The sequence below is a fragment of the Oryctolagus cuniculus genome, chromosome 4, assembly GCF_964237555.1.
Source record: "Oryctolagus cuniculus chromosome 4, mOryCun1.1, whole genome shotgun sequence".
Lineage (NCBI taxonomy): Eukaryota > Metazoa > Chordata > Mammalia > Lagomorpha > Leporidae > Oryctolagus > Oryctolagus cuniculus.
In genome coordinates this window covers 9,044,433-9,068,160 of record NC_091435.1, presented here as the reverse complement: position 1 = coordinate 9,068,160, position 23,728 = coordinate 9,044,433, and the positions used below count along the sequence as shown (strand labels likewise).

At 45.4% G+C, this 23,728-nt stretch overlaps 1 protein-coding gene across 28 annotated transcripts in view; it reads right to left on the bottom strand.

Annotated features, from left to right (window-relative positions):
* SETD4 (SET domain containing 4) overlaps positions 1–23,728 on the bottom strand; it is a 109,681-nt gene that overhangs the window by 3,123 nt on the left and 82,830 nt on the right. For 23 of the 28 annotated variants that reach the window (XR_007914536.2, XR_519871.4, XR_011387700.1 and 20 more), the window contains 8 exons: positions 17,317–17,412; positions 12,116–12,153; positions 10,936–11,024; positions 8,381–8,810; positions 6,845–7,019; positions 4,170–4,251; positions 3,235–3,315; positions 45–168 (listed from right to left, as the gene is read on the bottom strand). Coding sequence is in view for 3 of the 28 variants with exons in the window: in XM_051833582.2 (XP_051689542.2) it covers positions 45–168; positions 3,235–3,315; positions 4,170–4,251; positions 6,845–7,019; positions 8,381–8,810; positions 10,936–11,024; positions 12,116–12,153; positions 17,317–17,412 (1,115 nt within the window). In the remaining 25 variants the exon portion in view is untranslated. Of the gene's footprint in view, positions 1–44; positions 169–441; positions 2,141–3,234; positions 3,316–4,169; positions 4,252–6,844; positions 7,020–8,380; positions 8,811–10,935; positions 11,025–12,115; positions 12,154–17,316; positions 17,413–23,728 lie in introns of those variants that run through there. The other 5 variants (XR_007914537.2, XM_070071858.1, XR_007914538.2 and 2 more) reach the window with 5 other exon arrangements.

The window sequence follows — 23,728 nt, the reverse complement described above, 5'->3', positions numbered from 1 at the left end:
AAAACAGGTCGTTAAAGAGAGAATATGACATTCAAGAAATTCACCTTCTGAAGCACAGAGCAGGTCTCCTCTATGAAGTCACAGCATATCTTCCGGGTTATGTCCAAACTTGTCTTCTCATTTGTATCTGAAATTACTTCCCCAAGAAGTACCTTTTTCCAGAATGTACTAGAAAAAGTTCCAGGAGAAAACCTCAGCAAGCACTCAGAAATAAAGAGAAGGTACACTTCAACAGAACACACAAACTCCTCCTGCTTCCCAGAGCACAAGGCTCATCCCACCGGACACGCCCTAAAATCACCCACAGCTCAGCTCCTGAGGGAAAGCGCACAGGAACGTAAGAAAGAAGAGGGGGCGGGAGCTGAAAACACGGGGACTGGGTGCTCTATGCGGACAGGCATAAATGTGTTCTTCTTTAAGGAAGCCACATCAACTCGCAGATTTCCTTCATTTATTTATTTGAAAGGCAAAGAGACAAAAAGGGACAGGCAGCAGAAAGGCCCCATCCAACAGTTCATTCCCCTAAATGCCTGCAGCAGCTACAGCTGGGTCAGGCTGGAGCCAGGCAGCAGGAACTCAATCCAGGTCTCCCACATGGGTGTTGGGGCCCAACTAGTTGAGCCAAGACCTGCTGCTTGCCAGGGTAGGTATTAGCAGAAAGCTGGACTCTGGAGCAGAGGCAGCATCCAAAAGACAGGTCAAATACCTGCCACAGGGACTGAGTTTACCATCATCACTGCCTTGCGTCCAGCACAGACATGAGAGGAGTCAGGTCTACCAGCCCTGAAATAAAGCAGGAGAGGAAACAGCAAGGCAAGTGCACAGACAGGAGGTCAGAGGACTCAGAAGCGAAGGTGAGAAGCCTTCCTCCAGGCACGAGAGCCTTCACCAGAAACTGGCACATGGAACACTCCACACAGAGTGGTGCAATCTCTGTTTGGAAGGAAGTGTCTACAGCGAAGCCGTTCCCAGCTTTTAAGCTGCGCAGGTTTCTAGGACGTCGGGCTGGGCAGCAGGCAGGCTTAGTTTCCGTACAAAGGAGAGTGCAGGTGTGCGGGGGCAGGCAGAAGGGAGCCAAGGTAGCACGCAGGGCCACAGTGTGGCAGAGCCTCCCACTCCAGCCGCAGGAGGAAGCACCAGTCAGGGAAGAGAGGATGGACACAGAGAAGCTGGAGCAGCTAGAGAGGGAAGGAGAGACACCACTCCTACACCCAAGTGCGGAGTGCAGGAGCCGGAAGACACGCGGGGAAGGGTCTGGAAAGTCTCCTCCTTCCGAGAGGATGGCTGAGACAGGCGACAGACGGTTCTCAGGAAAGAAGAAAGTGCTCAGTGCCAGGCTCAGTGCGTAACTGGACCTTCACGAGTTCCGAGCAAGGAGAGCACTGTTTCCCCAGGAGGGGCTCAGAGAAACTGACTCAGGAAAGGTGGAGAAGGCACCCTAAGTGGCAGTTAATGAGGGGCCGGAACTGCCTGGCTCCGTTAGCTCTCCAGCGAGCACAGGTGCGGCAGAATCCCAGGCACAGGCTCGCTCTGCCGTGCTGCCCAGACAGCGGCCACGGAGGGAGGAGAGGCCCCAGGAAGACCTCTGGGAAGCAGCCACTTGCTGCCCTGCATCTGAGGCTCAAGTGCCTGAAACGACTCGGACTGTGCTGCAGGAAGAAGCTAAGGAAGCTCAAACGGGGACACACAAGGTAAAATTAAGTGTAAGGCCAACGAAGTGGGGAGGTAACACAAGGGTGCGAGGTGGACAGGAAAGACACAGCCAGGACTGAACTGGTGATGAATCGTGGGACTTCATCTCATCCATCTGGAAGGGCCATAGATTTGCCTCTGCATTTTCTGGTGACCAATGGAAGGCAATGGATCCGCTATAGAATTCACATTTCCTCTAAGATCAAAACATACCATCTGCTGACAATAAAACAATGACTTCTGGTGTTGAGGCCAGGGAGAAATCTGACTCCCAGAGGCCCTGCAGAAAAAGAGGTGAGTGACATCACAGTAACAGGCGTCACTGCATGGGCACCAAGCGCTTCCAGGCACTGTGTGCTGAGGGCCGTTTCCAGGCCCCATCTCCCCTAATGGGCATCCCCACCTTCAGGAAGTCCTCCCCAGCTCCTGTGCAGCAGTGAGATGGAGGCTGTTGTCAGAAATAAAGAAAATAAATATTGACAAGGGCTTGGCGAAGTTGGAACCTGCTAACACACACGGCTGCAGGGAGCATGACTGATGGCTTCAGGGAACATTCAGGAGTCTGACAGGCATGTGTGTCTACACTGGGAGCTCCCCTATCTGCTATCTCCATGGAAAAAACCATGGAGAATCTGTGTCTATCCTAGAGTAATGCCTGGTGGAGCTCTGCTTGTTCCCAGGAAAAGCCCACCCTTCAGAGACTCCTCTGACAGCACCAGTGCCCAAACTGTGAACAACAGGCATCAGGTCACAGGGAGGGAAGTATAAGAGACTAGAAATTTCTCTGTTTAAAAAAGATTCATTTGGTCAGCGCTGCGGCTCACTAGGCTAATCCTCCGCCTGCGGCACCGGCACCCTGGGTTCTAGTCCCGGTCGGGGTGCCAGATTCTGTCCCGGTTGCCCCTCTTCCAGGCCAGCTCTCTGCTCTGGCCAGGGAGTGCAGTGGAGGATGGCCCAAGTGCTTGGGCCCTGCACCGACATGGGAGACCAGGAGAAGCACCTGGCTTCTGCCATCGGATCAGCACGGTGCACCGGCCGCAACGGCCACTGGAGGGTGAACCAACAGAAAAGGAAGACCTTTCTCTCTGTCTCTCTCTCTCACTGTCCACTCTGCTTGTCAAAAAATAATAAAATAAAATAAAATAAAAAGATTCATTTATTTATTTGCATGGCAGAGTTAAAGTAAGAGAGGGAGAGACAGAAAGATCTTCCATCCACTGGTTCACGCACCAAATGCCAAAGCCAGGAGCCCGGAACTCCATCGTTGCTCACTGGGGGAATATATCCAAACAGACTGGAAAATTCTAACAATCATGTACTCTGATGCTGATTCTAAGTCCAGAATTCCAGGAATGGCTATAATTTAGAGGTAAAACATCCACTGTATGTGCAGGTTACATAACAAATAAGCAGTTCCAGCACACAATGGCATTCTTTTTTCTTCTCTAGTTGGTATCTAATGTCTGAATGTCAGCTAAAAAAAACTCCAAAGTCATGTCCAGATTGTAGCCACAGCTTAAGACCAACACATGTGGAACTTACAATTTTTCAGGTTCCAGACATAACAACTTGAGAGCTGTGAGCAGCCTCCAGGATGGTCCATCCCAACCAAACGTCAGATTTCTAAAGTGGGAGAACAAATCATGACAGAGCCATCACCGCAGGGCTTCCTGACTCCGCACAATGCTAGAGAGACAGACGGCCCTCTTTTTCAAATGAGCTGCTAACTATATGTAACCTGTTATCTTCGTCAAAAAGGAAAAGATAAACCTGAAGATGTTTAGGAATAAATTCTAAATAACTGAAAATTCTCTATCCAGTGACTTTTTTTTTATTAAAGTAAAAAGCTATTTTCCAGTCAGTTTTACTAAGACGCTGAACACAGATGAAGGGGACACAGGAGAGGACATGCTACAGTTTATAACGTGAATGAGGAAATTCAGGAATTATCAATGGCAGCCATCCCAGCTACTTGTCCCAAACACTGTCACTGCATTATTTAAAACTTATATTTTACCCAAAAAATTTGAAAGGGAGACCCTCAAGACTTTCTTGATGTGGAATCACCGGCCACTGACCCACCCCAGGAGCCAGCACCAAGTTTACAGGAGTGGGCTCTCTGCCAGGCTGTCCCTGGCCTGCAGTAGCCCGGTGCTGTCCCTCCTGATCACACGGTAGACAGACACCCACTTGAGGACCCCACTCACTGCACAAGAGGCAGGGGCAGGGACTGTCTTTTCACAGTCATTTAATAGTTCAAGCTTGTATCGCAGGTCCGCAAACACATTTCTTTACAGAGTGTGCCATGGTCCGTGTGTGCCCCACTACACTGAGCACACTCACTGCCCGTGGCAAGTACTCAGTAAATACCCACCTCTCAGCTCATCCAGAGTCAGGAGGGGCCTCATACACACGGAAAACCAACTTTTCATGAAGATTTCTGAAGGAATGATTTTAAGAGACAGAGAAACACTTACTCTATAAAACCATGGTCCTTTAAAATGGCAACCTTTTTGTTCAGCTGTTTATCTGTTGGTGGAAGATATTTAACAAGTATTTCTACAATAAAGAAAAAAGAGTCAAATCAGACGGAGATTTAGGTGTAATTCAAAGTGTCTTCCCTTCCCTTCTCAGCACACTCTCATCCCTTTAGCAATCAAGACATAGACAGTTTTATCAATCCACACAAAGAGGTCTATTCTGCCATCCAATTCAAACGGATCATTATCCAGTCTTCAAAAAGCAGCAGCAATTCTCAGGCTAGAGGACAAAGCATCCACAACCTCCCACTCCCACTAAGCAAACCCATCAACAAAATCAGGTAACTGACACATTAGGGTAACTGCTGGGAAATCACATCAAAATTATTGGTTCTGTAAAACCATGAAGAGAGGTGAATCATATTGAGTTTTGAAGGCCAGAATTCAAAACTATTCACTGAAAGTAAATACACAAAAATTAGCAAAACTATTTTGTTTGAATGATTTCTCTATCATTTTTAAAATGTAACTAAAATATATATTATTCAATATAATTTATTTGGCAAACTAAACTTTCACAGCCATCAGCATTAAAGTTATCAGGAATCTGAACTCTCAAAGCTATTTTTCTGAGACCCCAAAAGCTCTAGTTTTTGCCTTCTCTTTTCTTAAATTTTTAAAAATATTATTATTCTCCCTATAGGATACAGTAGTTCCTATTTCAATTCAAACTTACATTAAAACTACCTCAAATTATACACTAGTTTTTACTTTATTTAAAAAGCAGAGAGAGAGAGAGACCTTCTATCCACAATAGTTGGGGTTGGGCCAGCATGAAGGCAGGAGCCCACAACTCAAGCCAGGTCTCCCATGAGGAGCAGTGACCCAAGGACCTGAGCCATCACCTGCCGCCTTCCAGGAAGTACATCATTAGGAAGCTAGATCAGAAGTGAAACTGGGACTTGAACCTGGTACTTGATATGGGATGCAGGTATCCCAAGTAGCAGCTTTAACAGCAGTGCCACGATGCCCACCCCTCACCAATTCTTCATGGCCTAGAAAACTGACTCTCTGCTGCTTCTTCAGGAGAAAATCCAATTTTAATACTGTATTTGGAATCTTCAACTACAAAGTTAATGCGTAAATTATTTTAAAATAATATAAATAATGGCTAGTTAATCATACACACACACAAAAGGAATCAGTATCTAATGGCATTAAATTCCAAAAGCAAGAACTGCCTATTAGATGTTTCTCTGCAACTGGTAGTATCCTATACTTAGTAGGTACTTAACAATACTTTTTATTCATTACCCTCTAATTCTATTTTCTTTAGTAATAGGAAAAATATCGGGGCCAGCGCTGTGGTACAGTGGGTTAACGCCCTGGCCTGAAGCACAAACATCCCATATGGGCGCCGGTTCGAGACCCGGCTACTCCACTTCCAATCCAGCTCTCTGCTATGGCCTGGGAAAGCAGTGCAAAATGGCCCAAATACTTGGGCCCCTGCACCCATGTGGGAGACCCGGAAGAAGCTCCTGGCTTTGGATCAGCACAGCTCCAACTGTTGCAGCCAATTGGGGAGTGAACCATTGGATGAAAGACCTCTCTCTCTCTCTGCCTCTCCTCTCTCTGTGTAACTCTTTCAAATAAATAAATAAATCTTTAAAAAAAAAAAAAAGAAAAATATCTCAGTACAAACATTTCCATTTCCTTTTATCTGTTAATATTATACTTATCTCCCTAGCAATTTTCCTTTTAGGAAATACATTAGGACCCAGTACAATAAAACTTTCCTTGGTTCTTCCAAAAAAAAAGTTTTTTTATTTGAAAGGCAGAGTGACAGAAAGGAAGAAAGAAAGATAGAAAGCTTCTACCTACTATTCACTCCCCAAATGCTTGCAACAGCAAGCTGAGAACCAGGAACTCGATCCAGGGCTCCCACATGAGGGGCAGAAACCCAATTACTTGAGTTATCATGCTGTCTCCCAGGGTCTGCATTAGCAGACAGCTGAAGTCAGGAGCCAGTCAGAGATCAAATCCAATATGGTACACGGGCATCATAACCACTAGGCAAGACACCTGTGTGCCCCAGTTCTACTCAGTATCACTCCAACTCTGTTGTTTTTACTCCAACACTGAAACTGCACAGTCGGTAAGAATAAGACTACACCTACCTACGACAAAATAATGTAACATTTTACATAAAAAAATGTAAGTGTCCTAACGTTTTCCTATTTTTGTTAAAACTGAAAATAACCATATCTCCAGAGGGATAAAAAGTTACAACATCTTAACAGCAAGAACAAAGTTGAGGGGCCAGTGCTATAGCAGGTTAAAGCCCTAGCCTGAAGCGCCGGCATCCCATATAGCCACTGGTTCTAGTCCCGGCTGCTCCTCTTCTGATCCAGCTCTCTGCTATGGCCTGGAAAAGCAGTAGAAGATGGCCCAAGTCCTTGGGCCCCTGCACCCATGTGGGAGACCCAGAGGAAGCTCCTGGCTGCTGCCTTCAGATCGGCGCAGCTCCAGCAGTTGTGGCCATCTGGGGAGTGAACCAGTGGATGAAAGACCTCTCTCTCCGTCTCTACCTCTCTGTAACTCGTTCAAATAAACAAATAAAATCTTTAAAAAAAAAAAAAAAAAAAAAAAAAAAGAACAAAGTTGATCCCAACCTCCTGAGACATAAACACAAGCATGAGGGTTACGGACGGAAACAAAGCCATACTCCAGGAGCAGCCGCTGGTTGTCATGAGGGCCGTAGCAGATGAAAACCTCTTCGTGTTTTCTAAACCTTGAAGCCGTTCTAATTTCATAACAACGAGTTTCCTCATTAAACGCTGCTTCTACCTAGGAAGGAAAATTGCTAAAGATTTTTTTTGAAGCATAAAACTAAATAATGGATTCAGTCACCATATTATGTCAGATGCAGCTAAACACTCATCTATAAATTTAACGACACGTGGGAAAAATGCCACTTCTGCCCTTGAGCCTGTCCACCCTCTGTGGTTGCCCATGCAAGTTCATTTTTTATAATCTTTCTCTTTTTTTTACATTCATTTGTTTATTTATTTATTTATTTTTATTTAGTAAATATAAATTTCAAAGTACACTTTATGGATTACAATGGCTTTCCCCCCCATAATTTCCCTCCCACTCGCACCTCTCCCATCTCCCGCTCCCTCTCCCATTCCATTCACATCAAGATTCATTTTCAATTATCTTTATATACAGAAGATCAATTCAGTATATATTAAGTAAAGATTTCATCAGTTTGCCCCCACACAGAAACACAAAGTGTAAAATACTGTTTCAGTACTAGCTATAGCATTACTTCACACTGGACAACACATTAAGGACAGATCCCACATGAGAACTAAGTACACAGTGACTCCTGTTGTTGACTTAACAATTTGACACTCTTATTTATGGCGTCAGTAATCTCCCTAGGCTCTAGTCATGAGTTGCCAAGGCTATGGAAGCCTTTTGAGTTTGCTGACTTCGATCTTATTTAGACAAGGTCATAGTCAAAGTGGAAGTTCTCTCCTCCCTTCAGAGAAAGGTACCTCCTTCTTTGATGGCCCCGTAGTTTCCACTGGGATCTCACTCGCAGAGATCTTTCATTTAGGTCTTCTTCTTCTTCTTTTTTTTTTTTTTTTCCAGAGTGTCTTGGCTTTCCATGCCTAAAATACTCTCATGGGCTCTTCAGCCAGATCCAAATGCCTTAAGGGCTGATTCTGAGGCCAGAGTGCTATTTAGGACATCTGCCATTCTATGGGTCTGCTGTGTATCTCACTTCCCATGATGGATCATTCTCTCCCTTTTTGATTTCTATCAGTTAGTATTAGCAGAGCAAAGACAACGTTTGACAGCTGTGCCATAAAGTTATCAATGAAACAGGATCGGACAGGAGAGTAAACAAGAGCTCAGCCCCATAGGCCAGGCAGGTGATGGGTGCCACGAAAAGCAGCCCAGGGAAGAGAGTCCAGGACCCCACAGGCCAGGACAGTAGAGCAGAAAAATGGGAGAAAGGAAAAACCATGCCAGCAGTGACAATGGGCTGAGGTGAAAGAGAAGAACACTCCTGCCAGCAGCTTGACCTAACAGCTCACTCATCCCTTTGGCTTCTCTCACCATTCAAAGTCATGGGTTCTACATGTTAGAATCCTTCCTATCAAAACAGAGCCTGGGTCCACCTGTCAGCTTCTCACCTGGACATGTGGGCTGTGATTCAGCAGATCCAGGTACGGAGCAAGTGCGCAGGTGTCGGGCTCAGCAGACAGGCACTCCCGCGGCCTGCGCCTCAGGTACACAGCTCTGGTGTTGACAGTACACCAGGCCCACAAGAGGGCACTGTAGCTGAAGATGCTGTCAATGGGCTCCACAAACAGAGGCTGCAGGGAAGAGAAAAAGCCCCTGGAGGAAGCAAAGAACTCCCACAAACGGGCTCTCTGTTCCTCAGCCTTCATTTGTAAAGGTTTGGGCAGAAGATTCACCACTTCAGGATCCAAACAAACAGGGCAGGTGTAGGCCTTGGGCAAAATTTCCAGGTAAGGCTTCCAGGGAGACCGGTCCCCAGCATGCTTTTCTGAAACTAAAAATGTGCACAGAGCCAGCAGAGGAGACGGAGGAGGCTTCCACCTTTTAAAATTAAAAGTCAGATTCAAGGAATTACTTTTACTCAAAATACAGAATAAGCTAAGTGTTTGGTTTTGCAGCCACAGGGACTGTGTTCAAATTGTCAACACTCGATATACACTCGAGTATACTGAGGGCAGCCAAGAGAGCTCCTTCCTCCCCAAGGACTATCCCTCTCCCTAGTGCACCCTGCACACAACAGCACTGAACAAACCAAACTGATGAGCCAGCAATGCCAACTCAGAAACCCAACCTCCAGGTTTGTTTGCAAGCGATTCCTTGTTACAAAAGCCCCTTGGCTTCCAATTTGGCTTCAAGCTTTTGTCATAAGCACATCTGTTTCAGCTAGGCAAGCACAGTGGGGGGAAACTGATGCAAAGACGCTGGACCCTCACCATCCACTACAGTAACCACTGGGTACACAGGCAACTCCAGCTTCAATTTCAACGATTCAGAATTAAATATGTGCGGCCCTCAGTATCTGCAGGGAATTGGTTCCAGGACTCACATGGTTACTGAAAGCCACAGAGTGCAAGTCCCTCATAGAAAATGGCACACCTCCTATGCTCATCTCTCATGCACTCTGAATCATCTCTAGGTTATAACAACTATTACAATGTAAGTACTGTAAAACAGCTACCACACTGTACTGTTGAGGAATAATGACCAGAAAAACAAGTCTGTACATGCCGAATAGAGACAATAAGGACTTTTTTTAATCAAACATTTTCAATCTGCAGTTGGCTAAAGCCACAATATGGAACCTGTGGACACAGAGGGCTGCCTGTAACATTTAAAACTCAGTCCCTCAGTCAGACAAGGCACGTTCAAGTGCTCAACAGCCATCTGTGCAGACCACCATATTGGACAAAGTAGAGTAAAACACCTCTGTTGTTTCCCAATGTTCTAAGGGTGACACTAACCTGGATGACAAACTGAACATGCCTATTTTAGTCTTGTTAGTTACAAACGATCTACTCCCAAGCTTATCTACTCTATTATAAGTTAGATAATAGAGTACTTTAGCTTTACACAATTACCAATAGAGATCTCATACTGCATGAATGCTTTTTGAAAAAGTTTCCATCAATCTTTTGAATTCCAAATTCCCATTTTACCATATACTTAACTCAGAGTAAGTTAGAAAATGTTAATACCAAGAACACGCTTGCCTCTACTTAGGCCTATAAAGATATATTAGCTCCCTTCTGAAAATGTGGGGTGGGGGGAAGTCCAGAATTGCCAAACAGAACAATCTTTTGACAGTCCTAACTTAGAAATCCCTTCTGCCAAGGATCTCACTCGTTCTGTCCTCAGAGGTGCCCCAAAACAAAGGCCCAGAAACATGAGCCGGAACATGGGTCTCAACTCCCACATGGGCCCCCTCTCTCCTATTCCTACACAGAACTAATTCTCTCAGAATGCCAACAGCTCTTCATAATTGGAGAATTCAAACAAGCATAAGGAGGGTAAAAATAAAAGAGAGACTAGCATTTGTCAAGACCTATTATGATGCAGAACAGGCTACTATCAGCCAAGGGACTCAGCTGTGACTTACAAATACTATCCCAATAATTCTTCATTCTTAAGAAAGTGATGGATCAGATTCACACTCACACCCCACGCAGCCTATTAGGAATCTTAAAAATGCAATTTACAGAGGCACATCTTTGGCACAGTGGTTAAGAAAACACTTGGAACACCAGCATCCATCCCATATTAGAACACCTGGGTTACAGTCCTGGCTCCGCTCCCTATTCCAGCTTCCTGCTAACACACACCCTGGGAGGCAGCAGGTAGTGGCTCAAATACCTGGGTGCCTGCATCCACATGGGAGACCCAGACGGAGTTCCTAAGTCCTGGCTTCTGCGTGGCCCAGCCCTTCCCCTTCACCCTCACCCACCAACTTCTGTGGTCACATGGGGAGGGAGTCAGCAGATGGGACATCACTCTCTCTCGCTCTCGCTCTCTCTGGAGCAGAGTAAAGCCTCCAGATCATTTCAGGTATTCATCAGCTAGACAAGGAGCTGGGCCCTAATGAACTATGTGTCACATGACCCAGTTGCCAATGACAGAGACTGTCCAGGAGAATCGCTTACACCAGAGCAGCATTCAGGTGGTCACTTACTTAGTAATGTACGGCCCTAAGTAGCTTTCAATCACTGTGTCCGTGGTGAGCAGGCAACTCTCAGGCAACGAAATAATCATCTGTCCCTCCTTGCCAAGAAGAAAGTAAAGATTAGAACACGTGAGTTTTGGGAAGGACCTCAAAGTATGGGTTCATTATTATGAAAAATCTATGCATAGATTTGAAATTTTTTTGCACAAAATAAAGCATTTTTAATCCTATTTTTCCATGAACTTTTTGAAGCATTTTTGTATATATTTCACAATTTAAAAAAATTTTTAAATAAAAACAGCATAATAGAATTACAACATTAAAAGATACCATTCTTTAGGCTAAACACATGCACATAGCTGAGTTTAAATAAATTAAGGAATTAGAAATAAATAAAAATAATTTTAAAATAAAGGAAGAAATATATTTCTAGCTTGGCAGAAACTGTTCATTGGATGTCCTTTAAAATGGCACAGAGGGAACTAGTGGGGACCTTGCAGATCATCTACGTCATCGCCTCCTCATCTTCCAGGTCCGGAACAAAGGTTGAGAGGATCCTGAGTCCTGCTTCAGGTCAGAGAGAGAGCTGAAGGCAATCCTGGGACAGGGCCCATGTTCACAGCCACTCACAGGAGGGCCATGGCCCTGGCACACCTGCAGTATGATTTAATTTATAAAACTGCTGTGCAGACTGCTAGCGGTCTACCCCACGTGCCTTCTCTCCTCACCTCACCTGTTATCTTATCTGGACAGGGCAATGCCGGGGAAAGACCGTGAGGATCGCAGCCTGCTGGAATCACTGTCCAATGAGATGGGGCTGGAATGCCCTCAGTGGGGGAAGCCTGCCTTCCTCACCCGCTTACTCCTGTCCACTGCTCAAGCTCTAACAGCCACGGCATGATGGGGTCAGGTGGAAGTGTGGGCTTAGATGGCCATGAGACCGCACCACCAGCTCAAGTCTGCTTCCTCCAGGCTAGTTTGTCTTGAGCAAAGCAAATTTCTGCACTGTTGAAGAACTGTGACTTTGGGTTTAGAGAAAACGTAATCCTAGTTGGCACTTACATTCAAACATATCCATTAGGCAAAAATGCTTATATGTCTAAAACATTTTTAATTCACTTGACCGGAACTATAAAAACAAAGCAAAATGACCTACAATGGGTTTCAGGGATAAAAGAGAAGTTCTCACCTGCAAGGACACGGTGCTCATCAGCCCTCTTCCTGTACCTAGGAAAGCAAAGGCAGATGAGGGTACATCCAATGATACCTTCAAGTCCTAGAGACCCCACTTTGAATTAAAGATGCAAATGAACTTCAGAATTACGCAACACTGAGGCTGGGCATCTCAGCCTTTGATTCCCAAGAGGAAGAAGGGATCGGGAAACTATTTTTAAAAATGGCCTGATCTCGGCCGGAGCTGCGGCTCACTAGGTTAATCCTCCGCCTGCGGCGCCTGCACACCGGGTTCTAGTCCCGGTCGGGTCGCCGGATTCTGTCCCGGTTGCCCCTCTTCCAGGCCAGCTCTCTGCTGTGGCCAGGGAATGCAGTGGAGGATGGCCCAGGTGCTTGGGCCCTGCACCCCATGGGAGACCAGGAGAAGCACCTGGCTCCTGGCTTTGGATCAGCGTGATGCGCCGGCAGCAGCGCACTGGCCGCAACAGCTATTGGAAGGTGAACCAACGGAAAAGGAAGACCTTTCTCTCTGTCTCTCTCTCTCTCTCTCTCACTGTCCACTCTGCCTGTCAAATAAATAAATAAATAATTTTTAAAAATGGCCTGACCTCCATGTGCATTTACAATCCTTGAAGGCAAAGCAAGCTTCAGAGTTGAGACCTAAAGACCACCATGGACTTCTTACTGATCTACACCTGGGCCTCCCACAGAAACCGTCCAGCTGGACTCTCTGCTCCAAGGTGTATCAATAAGGGAGGGAGCCTACTCCCAATGCCCACCCAACCTCCAAGGCTAGACCCCCCCAGGTCACTTCATCATCAGACTTGGCTTTCCCCAGTAGAGACCCTGAGACGCTTTTGACGTATAGACCAGTCAACCGCACTCAGGTTGGCAGAACCTGTGAACCTTATCCTCCTTTCCCCAACCAAGTCACCCTCTAGAGGGGCTCTCCTGGACCTTGGGGAGCTGGCCTGAGTAGATCCAGAGCCAGCTGTAGCTGCAAGCCCAGGCTCTGACCAGAGCACAGTCACCATGGTGACTTCATTCTGCACTGTTAAAACTCCACCAACTTCCAGAAGCTCATCCCTCCATGCCCACGGCTCCCTTGCTGGACGACAGTCAGATGAACATTGCTCAGCTGATGGCTTTCCCAGCAGGCAAAAGTATTCTCTGACCCGAGGAGGCCTAAGGTGTTAATCTCTCCACATTCATAGTTCTTGACCTTTCTTCTCAGCTGGGAAGTACTCCATTTATATTTCTTTTTTTAAGATTCAGTAAGCAGGGCCGGCGCCGTGGCTCACTTGGTTAATCCTATGCCTGTGGTGCCAGCATCCCATATGGGTGCTGGGTTCTAGTCCTGGTTCCAGTCCAGCTCTCTGCTGTGGCCCGGGAAGGCAGTGGAGGATGGGCAAAGTGCTTGGGCCCGAGACAGAGAGAGAGAGAGAGAGAGAGAGAGAGAGAGAGAGAAACACGAGCGAGTGCTTCCATCCAATGGTTCACTCCCCAGATGGCCCCAATGGCCAGAGCTATGCCAATCCAAAGTCAGGAGCCAGGAGCTTCCTCCAGGTCTCCCATGGGGTTGCAGGGGCCCAAGGACTTGAGCTATCTTCTACTGCTTTCCTAGGCCACAGCAGAGACCTGGATCGGCACCCATATGGGATGCCAGCACTGCAGAGGCAGCTTTACCCACTATGCCTCAGCGCCAGCCCCTCCATTTATATTTCTATAATATATTGCTCAATATCAAAACACCTATCCCAGTAATCTGCACTTAGTGACATTTTCACAATGAATCCACTCGTCAAGGTGGAAGTGCCTGTCAGCAGTGAAGCTTAACTGCATGCCTCACTGGCTTAGAATCTCTGGATTATAAATCCAGAACGCTCAGAGCCAGCAAGTGGTGTGGTCGTCAAAGCAGACTCTGGAGCCAGTCCCCAGAATGTAAACCAGATAACAGCCCAAACAGAACACGGCTTGCAACTTAAGAGCCTCCTCATGCCCTTTCTGAAGCTAATACTAACTTCCCCACATTTTGTTACAAGATATTCCAAAAATGTTCCTTCCTATCACACACTGATTAAAATCTGAAAATGCACAAAGCACTTAGACAAAGTCTCCTGTTCCCAAAACTGTAAGCAGTGGGCTCAGATCACTGGCAAACCATCTGCCTTAGCACCTCCATGGCCAGGAGTCTGGGGCCAGGACAAACAATTCCCACTGTTAAAAATGAGAACCCTTGTCTTCAAACAAATAAAATAAATAAATAAATAATATTTTTTTCTTAACTTTACTTCCCCAAATTACAGATAGATTATTTTCAAGGATTGTATCTAAACCACTTGCCAACTGCTTTTAAGCACATTAAACCTATCCATCTTAGGGCAGAGTGACACCCAGAAGGGAAGCAGGCCTTGGGAACCGCAAAGCCACTCCTGCCACTATTTTCTTTGATCACCTGGTGAAGACAGTATGATCTAAGGATGTGGCTTTTACTGACCATTTGACACACGGAAACACAGTTAAACACGCTGACAATTATGGTTCATGATCATACTGTAAGAGGCCTCAATAAAAAACAGTGCTGTGAAAAGTTGTCACTACCAGAATGGAGTCACTTCTGTCAAACTCTGACAAAATGGAGCCAGGGAAGGCCACGATGGGTGTGTCCTCACTCATAACCACCTAACAACAGGAGCTATCACAACAGACTTTGCCAAAGCACAACCTTGCCTAAAAATACAAGGCCTGCCCAGCAACTGTCCACTCAACTTTGGATGGACATCGACCTTGCTATGGGTCTTCATGGCTAACAATAATTATTTCAACAACTTGTGTGACCCTCTTCATACTACCTTTAAAAACCCTGTCTAGCCGGCGCCGCAGCTCACTAGACTAATCCTCCACCAGCGGCACCGGCATCCCGGGTTCTAGTCCCAGTTGGGGCGCCGGTTGTTCCTCTTCCAGTCCAGCTCTCTGCTGTGGCCCGGGAAGGCAGTGGAGGATGGCCCAAGTGCTTGGGCCCTGCACCCGCATGGGAGACCAGGAGGAAACACCTGGCTCCTGGCTTCGGATCAACACAGCACACCGGCTGTGTCTCTCTTTCTCTCTCTTTCTCTCTCTCTCTCTCTCTCTCTCTCTCTCTCTCTAACTCTGCCTGGCCAAAAAAAAAAAAAACCCTGTCTCAGTGCGGGTGGGCACCGGTTCTAGTCCCGTCTGCTCCACTTCATATCCATCTCTCTGCTATGGCCTGGGAAAGCAGTTGAGTGTGGTCCACATCCTTGTGCCCCTGCACCTGCATGGGAAGACCCAAAAGAAGCTCCTGGCTCCTGGCTCCTGATCAGTGCAGCTCCGGCAGTTGCAGGCAATTGGGGAGTGAACCAGAGGATGGAAGACCTCTTTCTCTGTCTCTCCTTCTCCCTGTGTAATTCTGACATTCTGACTTTGAAATAAATAAACAAGTCTTAAAAAAAAAAAAAAAAAAAAACCTGTCTCCCTCTGCCTCCTAAACAGGCCCATAGCTCGCTACAGCACAGGAATCCCAAATCACAGTGCCTGCTATTCCTGATAAAGCTCTTTGTTTTGGGAGCCATTCTCTGTCATTGTTTGGGTTGACAGCCCAAATGCAGCTCTTGGGCCCCAAGGAAGCATGTGTGATTCATGAACTTACACATACTACCTCACTCAGCCAAGGGCAAATGTGCAGTCTTTTACCTTGGGGGACAAACAAGAAATTTTGCTCAAAGTTCAAATACCCAATGGGTGCCTGAATAACTATCCTAATGGCCAGCTGAGCAATTGGTGAAATATGCTTTAAATTTTCTGTAAGGCAACATTTCTGCAGCCTGCCCTGTGACACAGAGCATGAGGTCCCTAATCACGCAACTGTCTCTTTCCTACAGCTGGACCCCAAATATGTTTGAAGAACATTTTGTTCTACCCTGTGGGTGTCTCCAGCCCACCTAGGGGCAGAGCAGGGTGGCCCTGAACTCAGGCACATAGTCACTGCCAGCTAACCAAATCTAACCTCCAAACACAAGCTCTTGAATTTTCAGAAAAGAATGTTGGCCGGCGCCACGGCTCAATAGGCTAATCCTCCACCTGGGGTACCGGCACACCGGTTCTAGTCCCGGTCAGGGTGCCAGATTCTGTCCCGGTTGCCCCTCTTCCAGGCCAGCTCTCTGCTCTGGCCCGGGAGTGCAGTGGAGGATGGCCCAAGTGCTTGGGTCCTGCACCCCATGGGAGACCAGGAGAAGGACCTGGCTCCTGGCTTTGGATCAGCGCGCTGCGCCGGCTGCAGCACGATGGCCGCCGCAGCCATTAGAGGGTGAACCAACGGCAAAGGAAGACCTTTCTCTCTGTCTCTCTCTCTCACTGTCCACTCTGCCTGTCAAAAGAAAAAAAAAAAAAAAGAATGTTCTCCTCATATGAGCTCAGATGACTGCAGGTGCCCGCAGCTCTGTCATGAACTGTCACAGAGAGTGTGCCTTGGCCAGTACTTGCCACAAACAAGAATAGGGACAGCACGTGCCGAGGGCTCTCTAACGTTCTCTCCTTTAGGGACACCCAGAGAACAAGCACTTCACCAGGCTGATTGCAAGTCTCCCACTCTTAGACATCTACCAACTATGGGTATTCACTGGAGCTGTGGGACAACCCCATCAGCCCACACAATGTGAAAAATCCACAAAACTGCCACCACAGAGATGTTGCTGAGTGGACGGATCACCATGTCACACCCTATCACAGATGTCTTTCCTGTGAGCATCCAACATAGCTACCTCCATCAGGTCTAGGCTCCAGGAACACCTGCCCTTCTGCTGAGGAGACAAACACTAAGAGATCTGGCCCAGCAACCACAACCAGCCTGCCAGCCGCTGGAAAGATGATCCCACTTGTGGCTCACCTCTGACAAGTGTGCAAGACTTTTAACTGTGTCTCTTACATGTCCTCCTTATTCCTGGCTTCATCTTACTTTTCTATCCTCATTCCCCTTTTTCCCTTTTTAATTTTATTTCAACATGTTGTCATTTCTATAATCCACCTGCATTTATTTTTACAAGGTGAAATACATGTATATAGGGAAGCTACAAGGTAACAAGCCCAACACACAGCAATCAATATGTTCACTGAGAAAACAAAGCCAACCTCTTAAGAATCATCTCTGCTTTTGGCACACCCTTCACATGAGGGGAAGGGGAGTTGAATCCCAGATCTTACCTGGGAAACGAGCAGGTGCTAAGTTTTTATCTTCAAACTTCTTGTCTTTCAGCCACTTCTGTAGATCTATAAATTCAGACTTGTAGCTCTCATTCACTAGTCAGGAAAGGACAGAACAAATGGGGATTAAATCACTGTACAATTAGATGCCCTTTTCAAAAGGCCACCCCTGATGAAGCCTACCTGACAGAGAAGAAAATCACCACATTTTCACAAAAAGCACAAACAGTGTGAACTAAAATAGTAAATAACAGAAGCACCTTAACAGATGCAGGGAAAACTGTTGGTAAAATCTAACAGAAAACCCTCAGCAAACCAAGGCAGAGAACTTCTTGAACCTGGTAAAGAATACCTAACAAAAGACAGGGGTGAGCCTTAGTCTAGCAGTATAGAGAGCATTCTTGGATCCAGCTCCTCACTCCAACTTCCTGCTAACTCGCACCCTGGTAGGCAGTGCTGATGGCTCAGGAAGCTGAGCTCCCACCATCCTCACAGGAGACACAGACTGAGTTCCCGATACTCAGCCTCAGGCAGCGGTGTGGCCAACTTCAGCCACTGTGGACACTGGGGACAGAACTGGCAGATGGGAATGTGTGCTCCCACTCTCTCTTTGCCTCCCTGTCAGTATGTTTAACTGTGACACATCTAACTGTGGCAAACTAGTGCTTTCCCCCAGACACCTGGAACTACATAAGGATACCTGGGCCCCTGCATTTATTCAACATAGTACTCACAGTTTACCTAGTGCAATAAGGCAAAAAATAAACAAATAAAGGCATCCAGGGGCTGGTGCTGTGGTGTAGAGGGTTAAGCCAATGCCTGCATGGCCAGCATCTCATATGGGCACCAGTTTGAGTCCCAGCTGTTCCACTTCAAATGCAGCTCTCTGCTATGGCCTGGGAAAGCAATGGAAGATGGCCCGAGTGCTTGGGCCCCTGCACCAATGTAGGAGATCCGAATGAAGCTCCTGGCTTCAGTCTGGACCAGCCATGGCTATGTCAGCCATTTGGGGAGTGAACCAGTGGATGGAAGACTTCTCTCTCTCTGCCTCTGCCTCTGCCTCTCCCTCTCTGTAACTCTGCCTTTCAAATAAATAAAAAATCTTTATTTAAAAAAAAAATCATCCAAGTATCCAAGTAGAAAGAAAGTAAACCTGTCTTTGATCTCAGAAAACATACATACATATGTAGCCAAGCTGATGGAATACATAAGCAGCTAAGAAACTTGAAAAGAATTTAGCAAGGTCACAGGATACAAAATTGACACAGAAAAAAAATAGCATTTTTTTTGAACTAGCAAGAAATACAGCTTAAAATTTTTAAATATCATCATTTGTAATGTACTAATTATCTGATTTTGTTGGTGGATTTGCTTAGTAGGTATACACAACTTAAAATTTTTTAATTGTATCATGGGTAATATATTAATTACCTGATCTTGTTGGTGGATTTGTTCAGTAAGAGTATGAGTTTGTGGATGTTTTAGTTTCTAGCCTGGGAATTCTTACAGTTTTTCAGGGACTCAGCATTGATCTCACTGACTTGGACTTGCAGAACAGGCCTCTTTTGTGTCAGTTACATAAAACAGTTGTTTCATCTTCAATGTTAAAGGGGAAGGAAGTGCGTTGAGAAGCGAGGGCAAACTTTCACCTGAAATACACCCTAAATCTATGTGATTTTTTATTAAAGTAGAAACATTTGTATAGCACCTTCCGTCAACAGGTAAACAAATTAACAAAAAGGTTGGCATTTAAAAGGACCACAGCTTTAGAAACGTCTTTTTTCACTCTCAAAATCATCCCTTCATGAAAAAAAGTGACAGTAAGCATTTCCACTTCCTATCTGCATGAGACGCCTCCTGACTCTGTAGGAGCTGAAAGGTGAATATTCACTGAGCACTTGCCACACGCAATGAAACTGTGTTCAGTCTAGTGGGGCACACAGAACATGACACACTTTAAAAAATGTATTTGGGGACCAAAGAAACAAGCTTGAAATATTACTGTGCCAAAAGAGAGCTCCAGTCCCTAATGTACTGCTAGGTAGCTCCAGGTGAGCCTATCTACTGCATGGTCAAGAAAGACAACATTGAGCTACCACAGGCCAGGGACAAGCTAGGGGAGAACCCAGTCCCCTAAGAGCCTGGTGTTGTCTCTTGGGGTGGGTAGGTGCCTGGGTGACTCCACACCAAGGGGACCAGAGGGGTCTGGGACTCTCCTTTTCAAATTTTCTTTCATCAGCAAAATGCAGTGATAGTACATGGGACAACTAGCTGAGAGGGCTGCCATGGCTGGATCTCAAAAAAAATTATAAATTTCATTATTCCTACTATAAACTAGAGCACATCCCCTCTCCTGTGCCCTTCCATCCATATCCAGCTTTTTAATAAAATTGAATAGAAAATAGCTTTTTAACCAAAGGGATCACATAAACAAGAATAGTGTCTGCAAATACTAGCTGATAGAATCAAAAAGGGAGAGAACGATCCAACATGGGAAGTGAGATACACAGCAGACCCATAGAATGGCAGATGTCCTAAACAGCACTCTGGCCTCAGAATCAGCCCTTAAGGCACGCGGATGCAGCTGAAATGCCGATGAGAGTATTTCAGGCATGGAAAGCCAAGACACTCTGGCAAAAAAAAAAAAAAAAAAAACCCTAAATGAAAGATCTCTGTGAGTGAGATCCCAGTGGAAAGAATGCGTCATCAAAGAAGGAGGTACCGGCCGGCGCCGCAGCTCACTAGGCTAATCCTCCGCCTAGCGGTGCCGGCACACTGGGTTCTAGTCCCAGTCGGGGCGCCGGATTCTGTCCCGGTTGCCCCTCTTCCAGGCCAGCTCTCTTCTGTGGCCAGGGAGTGCAGTGGAGGATGGCCCAGGTGCTTGGGCCCTGTACCCATGGGAGACCAGGAAAAGCACCTGGCTCCTGGCTCCTGCCATCGGATCAGCGCGGTGCGCCAGCCACAGCGCACCGGCCGCGGCGGCCATTGGAGGGTGAACCAACGGCAAAGGAAGACCTTTCTCTCTGTCTCTCTCTCTCTCTCACTGTCCACTCTGCCTGTCAAAAAAAAAAAAAAAATTTAAAAAAAATTTAAAAAAAAATAATAAGAAAAAAAAAAAAAAAAAGAAGGAGGTACCTTTCTCTGAAGGGAGGAGAGAACTTCCACTTTGACCATGGCCTTGTCTAACTATGATCAGAGTCGGTGAACTCAGGGGGCTTCCATAGCCTTGGCAGCTCATGACAAGAGCCTAGGTTGATTACTGATGCCATAAACAAGAGTGTCAATTTGTTAAGTCAGCAACAGGAGTCACTGTGCACTTACTCCTCATGTAGGATCTTTGTCCTTAGTGTGCTGTACATTGAGATTTAATGCTATAACTAGTACTCAAACAGTATTTTTCACTTTATGTTTCTGTGTGGGAGCAAACTGTTGAAATCTTTACTTAATGTATGCTAAACTGATCTTCTGTATATAAAGAGAATCGAAAATGAATCATGATGTGAATGGAAGGGGAGAGGGAGTGGGAAAGGAGAGGGTTGCGGGTGGGAGGGACTTTATGGGGGGAAGCCATTGTAATCCATAAGCTGTACTTTGGAAATTTATAGTCATTAAATAAAAGTTAAAAAAAAAAAAAAGAACATAGGGGAAAACCTATGTTTGACCGTGCTGGAAAAAAAAAAAAAAAAAAACAGCTTTTTACATTAAAACACACACACAAATACACTGTAAAGAGTGACTTTCTGGTTACTTAGATTTTATCCTTAAGCATCTGCGAGCTTATCTTTCTCTTTTGCCTTTCTGACCAAGATCTTTGGTTACATAATGGTTAGCAGTTCATTTTTAAAAACACAGCTGGCTCTTCGCCATTGGCGTGATGTCAAGAAGCACTGAAATGATGAATCTGTCACAATTCATTTTTGCACTTTAGTAATCTGACATTTGTTGGGATGGACTAGCCTGAGGTTGCTCACAGCTCTTAAGTTATGTCTGGAAGCAAAAAAAAAAAAAAAAAAAAAAAACCTAAGTTCCACGTGTGTTGGTCTTAAGCTGTGGCTACAATGACTTTGCAGTTTTTTTTTTCCACTTGCAGCCAAACATCAACCAGAGAAGAAAAACACTCCCATTGTGTGTTGGAACTGCTTATTTGTTATGTAACCTGCACATGCAAGAAGTTTTACTTTTAAGTTTTAGCCACTCCTGGAATTCTGGTCTTAAAATCAGCATCAGAGTTCGTGGTTATCAGAATTCTCCAGGCTCTCCTAGGGTGTTTCCCCCTGGTGACAGCATACCTGCTGTTCAGGGTAAATACGCTCTGAAGTGTGCTCACTCCTTCTGTCATTGGAGTCTCTCAGGGGTGGGCAATTCCTGGGAGCAAGTGCAGCTCCTCTCCGAGGCCACACCAGGCACTTCCTGGGACAAACACAGAAGCCTTGCTCTCTCTCTCTGTCTCTTTCTGTCTCCCCTTCTCTCTCTGTGTAACTCTTTCAAATAAATAAATCTTTTAAAAATAAATAAAAAAATAAATAAAATCTTAGTACACTAGTCCCTACCTGCCCACTGAGCCTCACTTCTTAGAAACCTGCATAGCATAAAGTGGAATTAGAAACCTGCATAGCATAAAGTGGAATTAGAAACCTGCATAGCATAAAGTGGAATGAGCTGCATCTTGGGAAATGTTTGGCTACAGAGGTTTCCTTCCATATATAAATGTACCACTTTGTGCAGTTTATCCCATGGTGCTGTTTTTTAGGAAAACCTGTCATCCTTAAAGGAAACCTCTCCCACCTTTGCTCCCCAGTCAGCTGTCCTGTATGCAGTAGACTTGCCATCCTGGTCCATCTCCTGCTCTATTTCCAGGGCTGGTGGACATGACTTTATTCATTTATGTTCCAGACACAAAACTGTGATGATAAAATTCAGTGCCTGGGGCAGGCTTCTGGCCCAGTATTTTAGCTGTTGGTTGGGGTACCTACAGCCTGTAACAGAGGGCCTGCTTTGGAATCTCACCTCCACTACTAACTCCAGACACCTGCCAATGTGCACCCTGATGGGCATCAGGCAGTGACTGGAGTAGTTGAATCCCTGTCACCCACATGGGAGAACCAGTTGAGTTCTCAGCTCCTAGCTTCTGCCTGGCTCAGCCCCAGCTATTATGGGCATCAGAGGAGTGAACCAGTGAATCAGAGATCTCTCTGTCCCTCGTCTCTCTCATCCTCCCTCTCCCCTTCTTCTTCCTCTCAAATAAATTAAAAAAAAATTACAGCGACATACTTAATGGTAAAAAACTGAGAGCTTTCCTCCTCCAATCAGGAACTAAAAACAACTATTGGGCCTCCCACTTTTAATCAACATTGTACCAGCAGTTTAGCTAGTGCAAGATGGTAAGAAAAATAAATAAAAAACATCCAATTGGAAAGGTAGCAAATCTGTCCTCATTCTCAGAAGACAAGAGCATCCATGTAGAAAATCTGGTGGAATTTATAAAACAAAAACTGAGTTTAGCAAGGTTGCAAGATACAAAATCAATATCCAAAAACAATGTATTTTTATATGCTAGCAAGAGATAATCAAAAGTTAAAATATTTTGTATAGTATCATTTATGTAACTCTAAAAATATATATTTCTTAAGTGATAAATCTAATAAAAGATGTATAAGACCTAAGAGACAAAAACTACAAAACATCACTGATAGGAATTAAAGGATATATAATACTTAAGACTGTAACTGACTGAGTGTTTATATCCCCGCAAAATTTATATGCTCAAGCCCTAACCTCAAAGTGATGGGTTCTGGAGATGGGCCTGTGGGAGATCATTATTGTTACAGGACAACATGAGGATGAGATTAGTGGTCTTGGAAGAAAGAGATTCCAACCCCCAGCACATGAGGACACAGTGAGAAGGCAAACTATCCAGAGGCCGGGAAGAGAGCCCTCACCAGGAACCAAATCAGCTGGCGCTTTGGTCTTGGACTTCCCAGCCTCTGCCTCCGTGAGAAGTAGATCTGTTCTGTTTGTTCTGTTTAAGCCCCCCCACCTCTGGTATTCTGTTATGCCAGCCCAAGCTGACTAAGACCTACACTGAGGTAGATTCTGATCAACTTATACATACAGCGTAAGCTTTAGAGCTATCACTAAGGGAATAATTCGAAAAAATATGAAAAGACACTTAAGATATTAAAGCATTATATTAGAAAACATCCAATTAATGCAACAGAAAATAGTAAAGGAGAAACAGAGGAACAAAAAATTGTAAGACATATAGGAAACAAAAATACAAATGGCAGATGTAAATCCAAATTCAACTACATAAACAGTAACATTAAATGTGACTTGGTTAAGAAATCCATCAAAAAGCAGTTTTCCAGGCTGGATAAAATTTTTAAAAGAGCACACTATATCCTAGCTACAA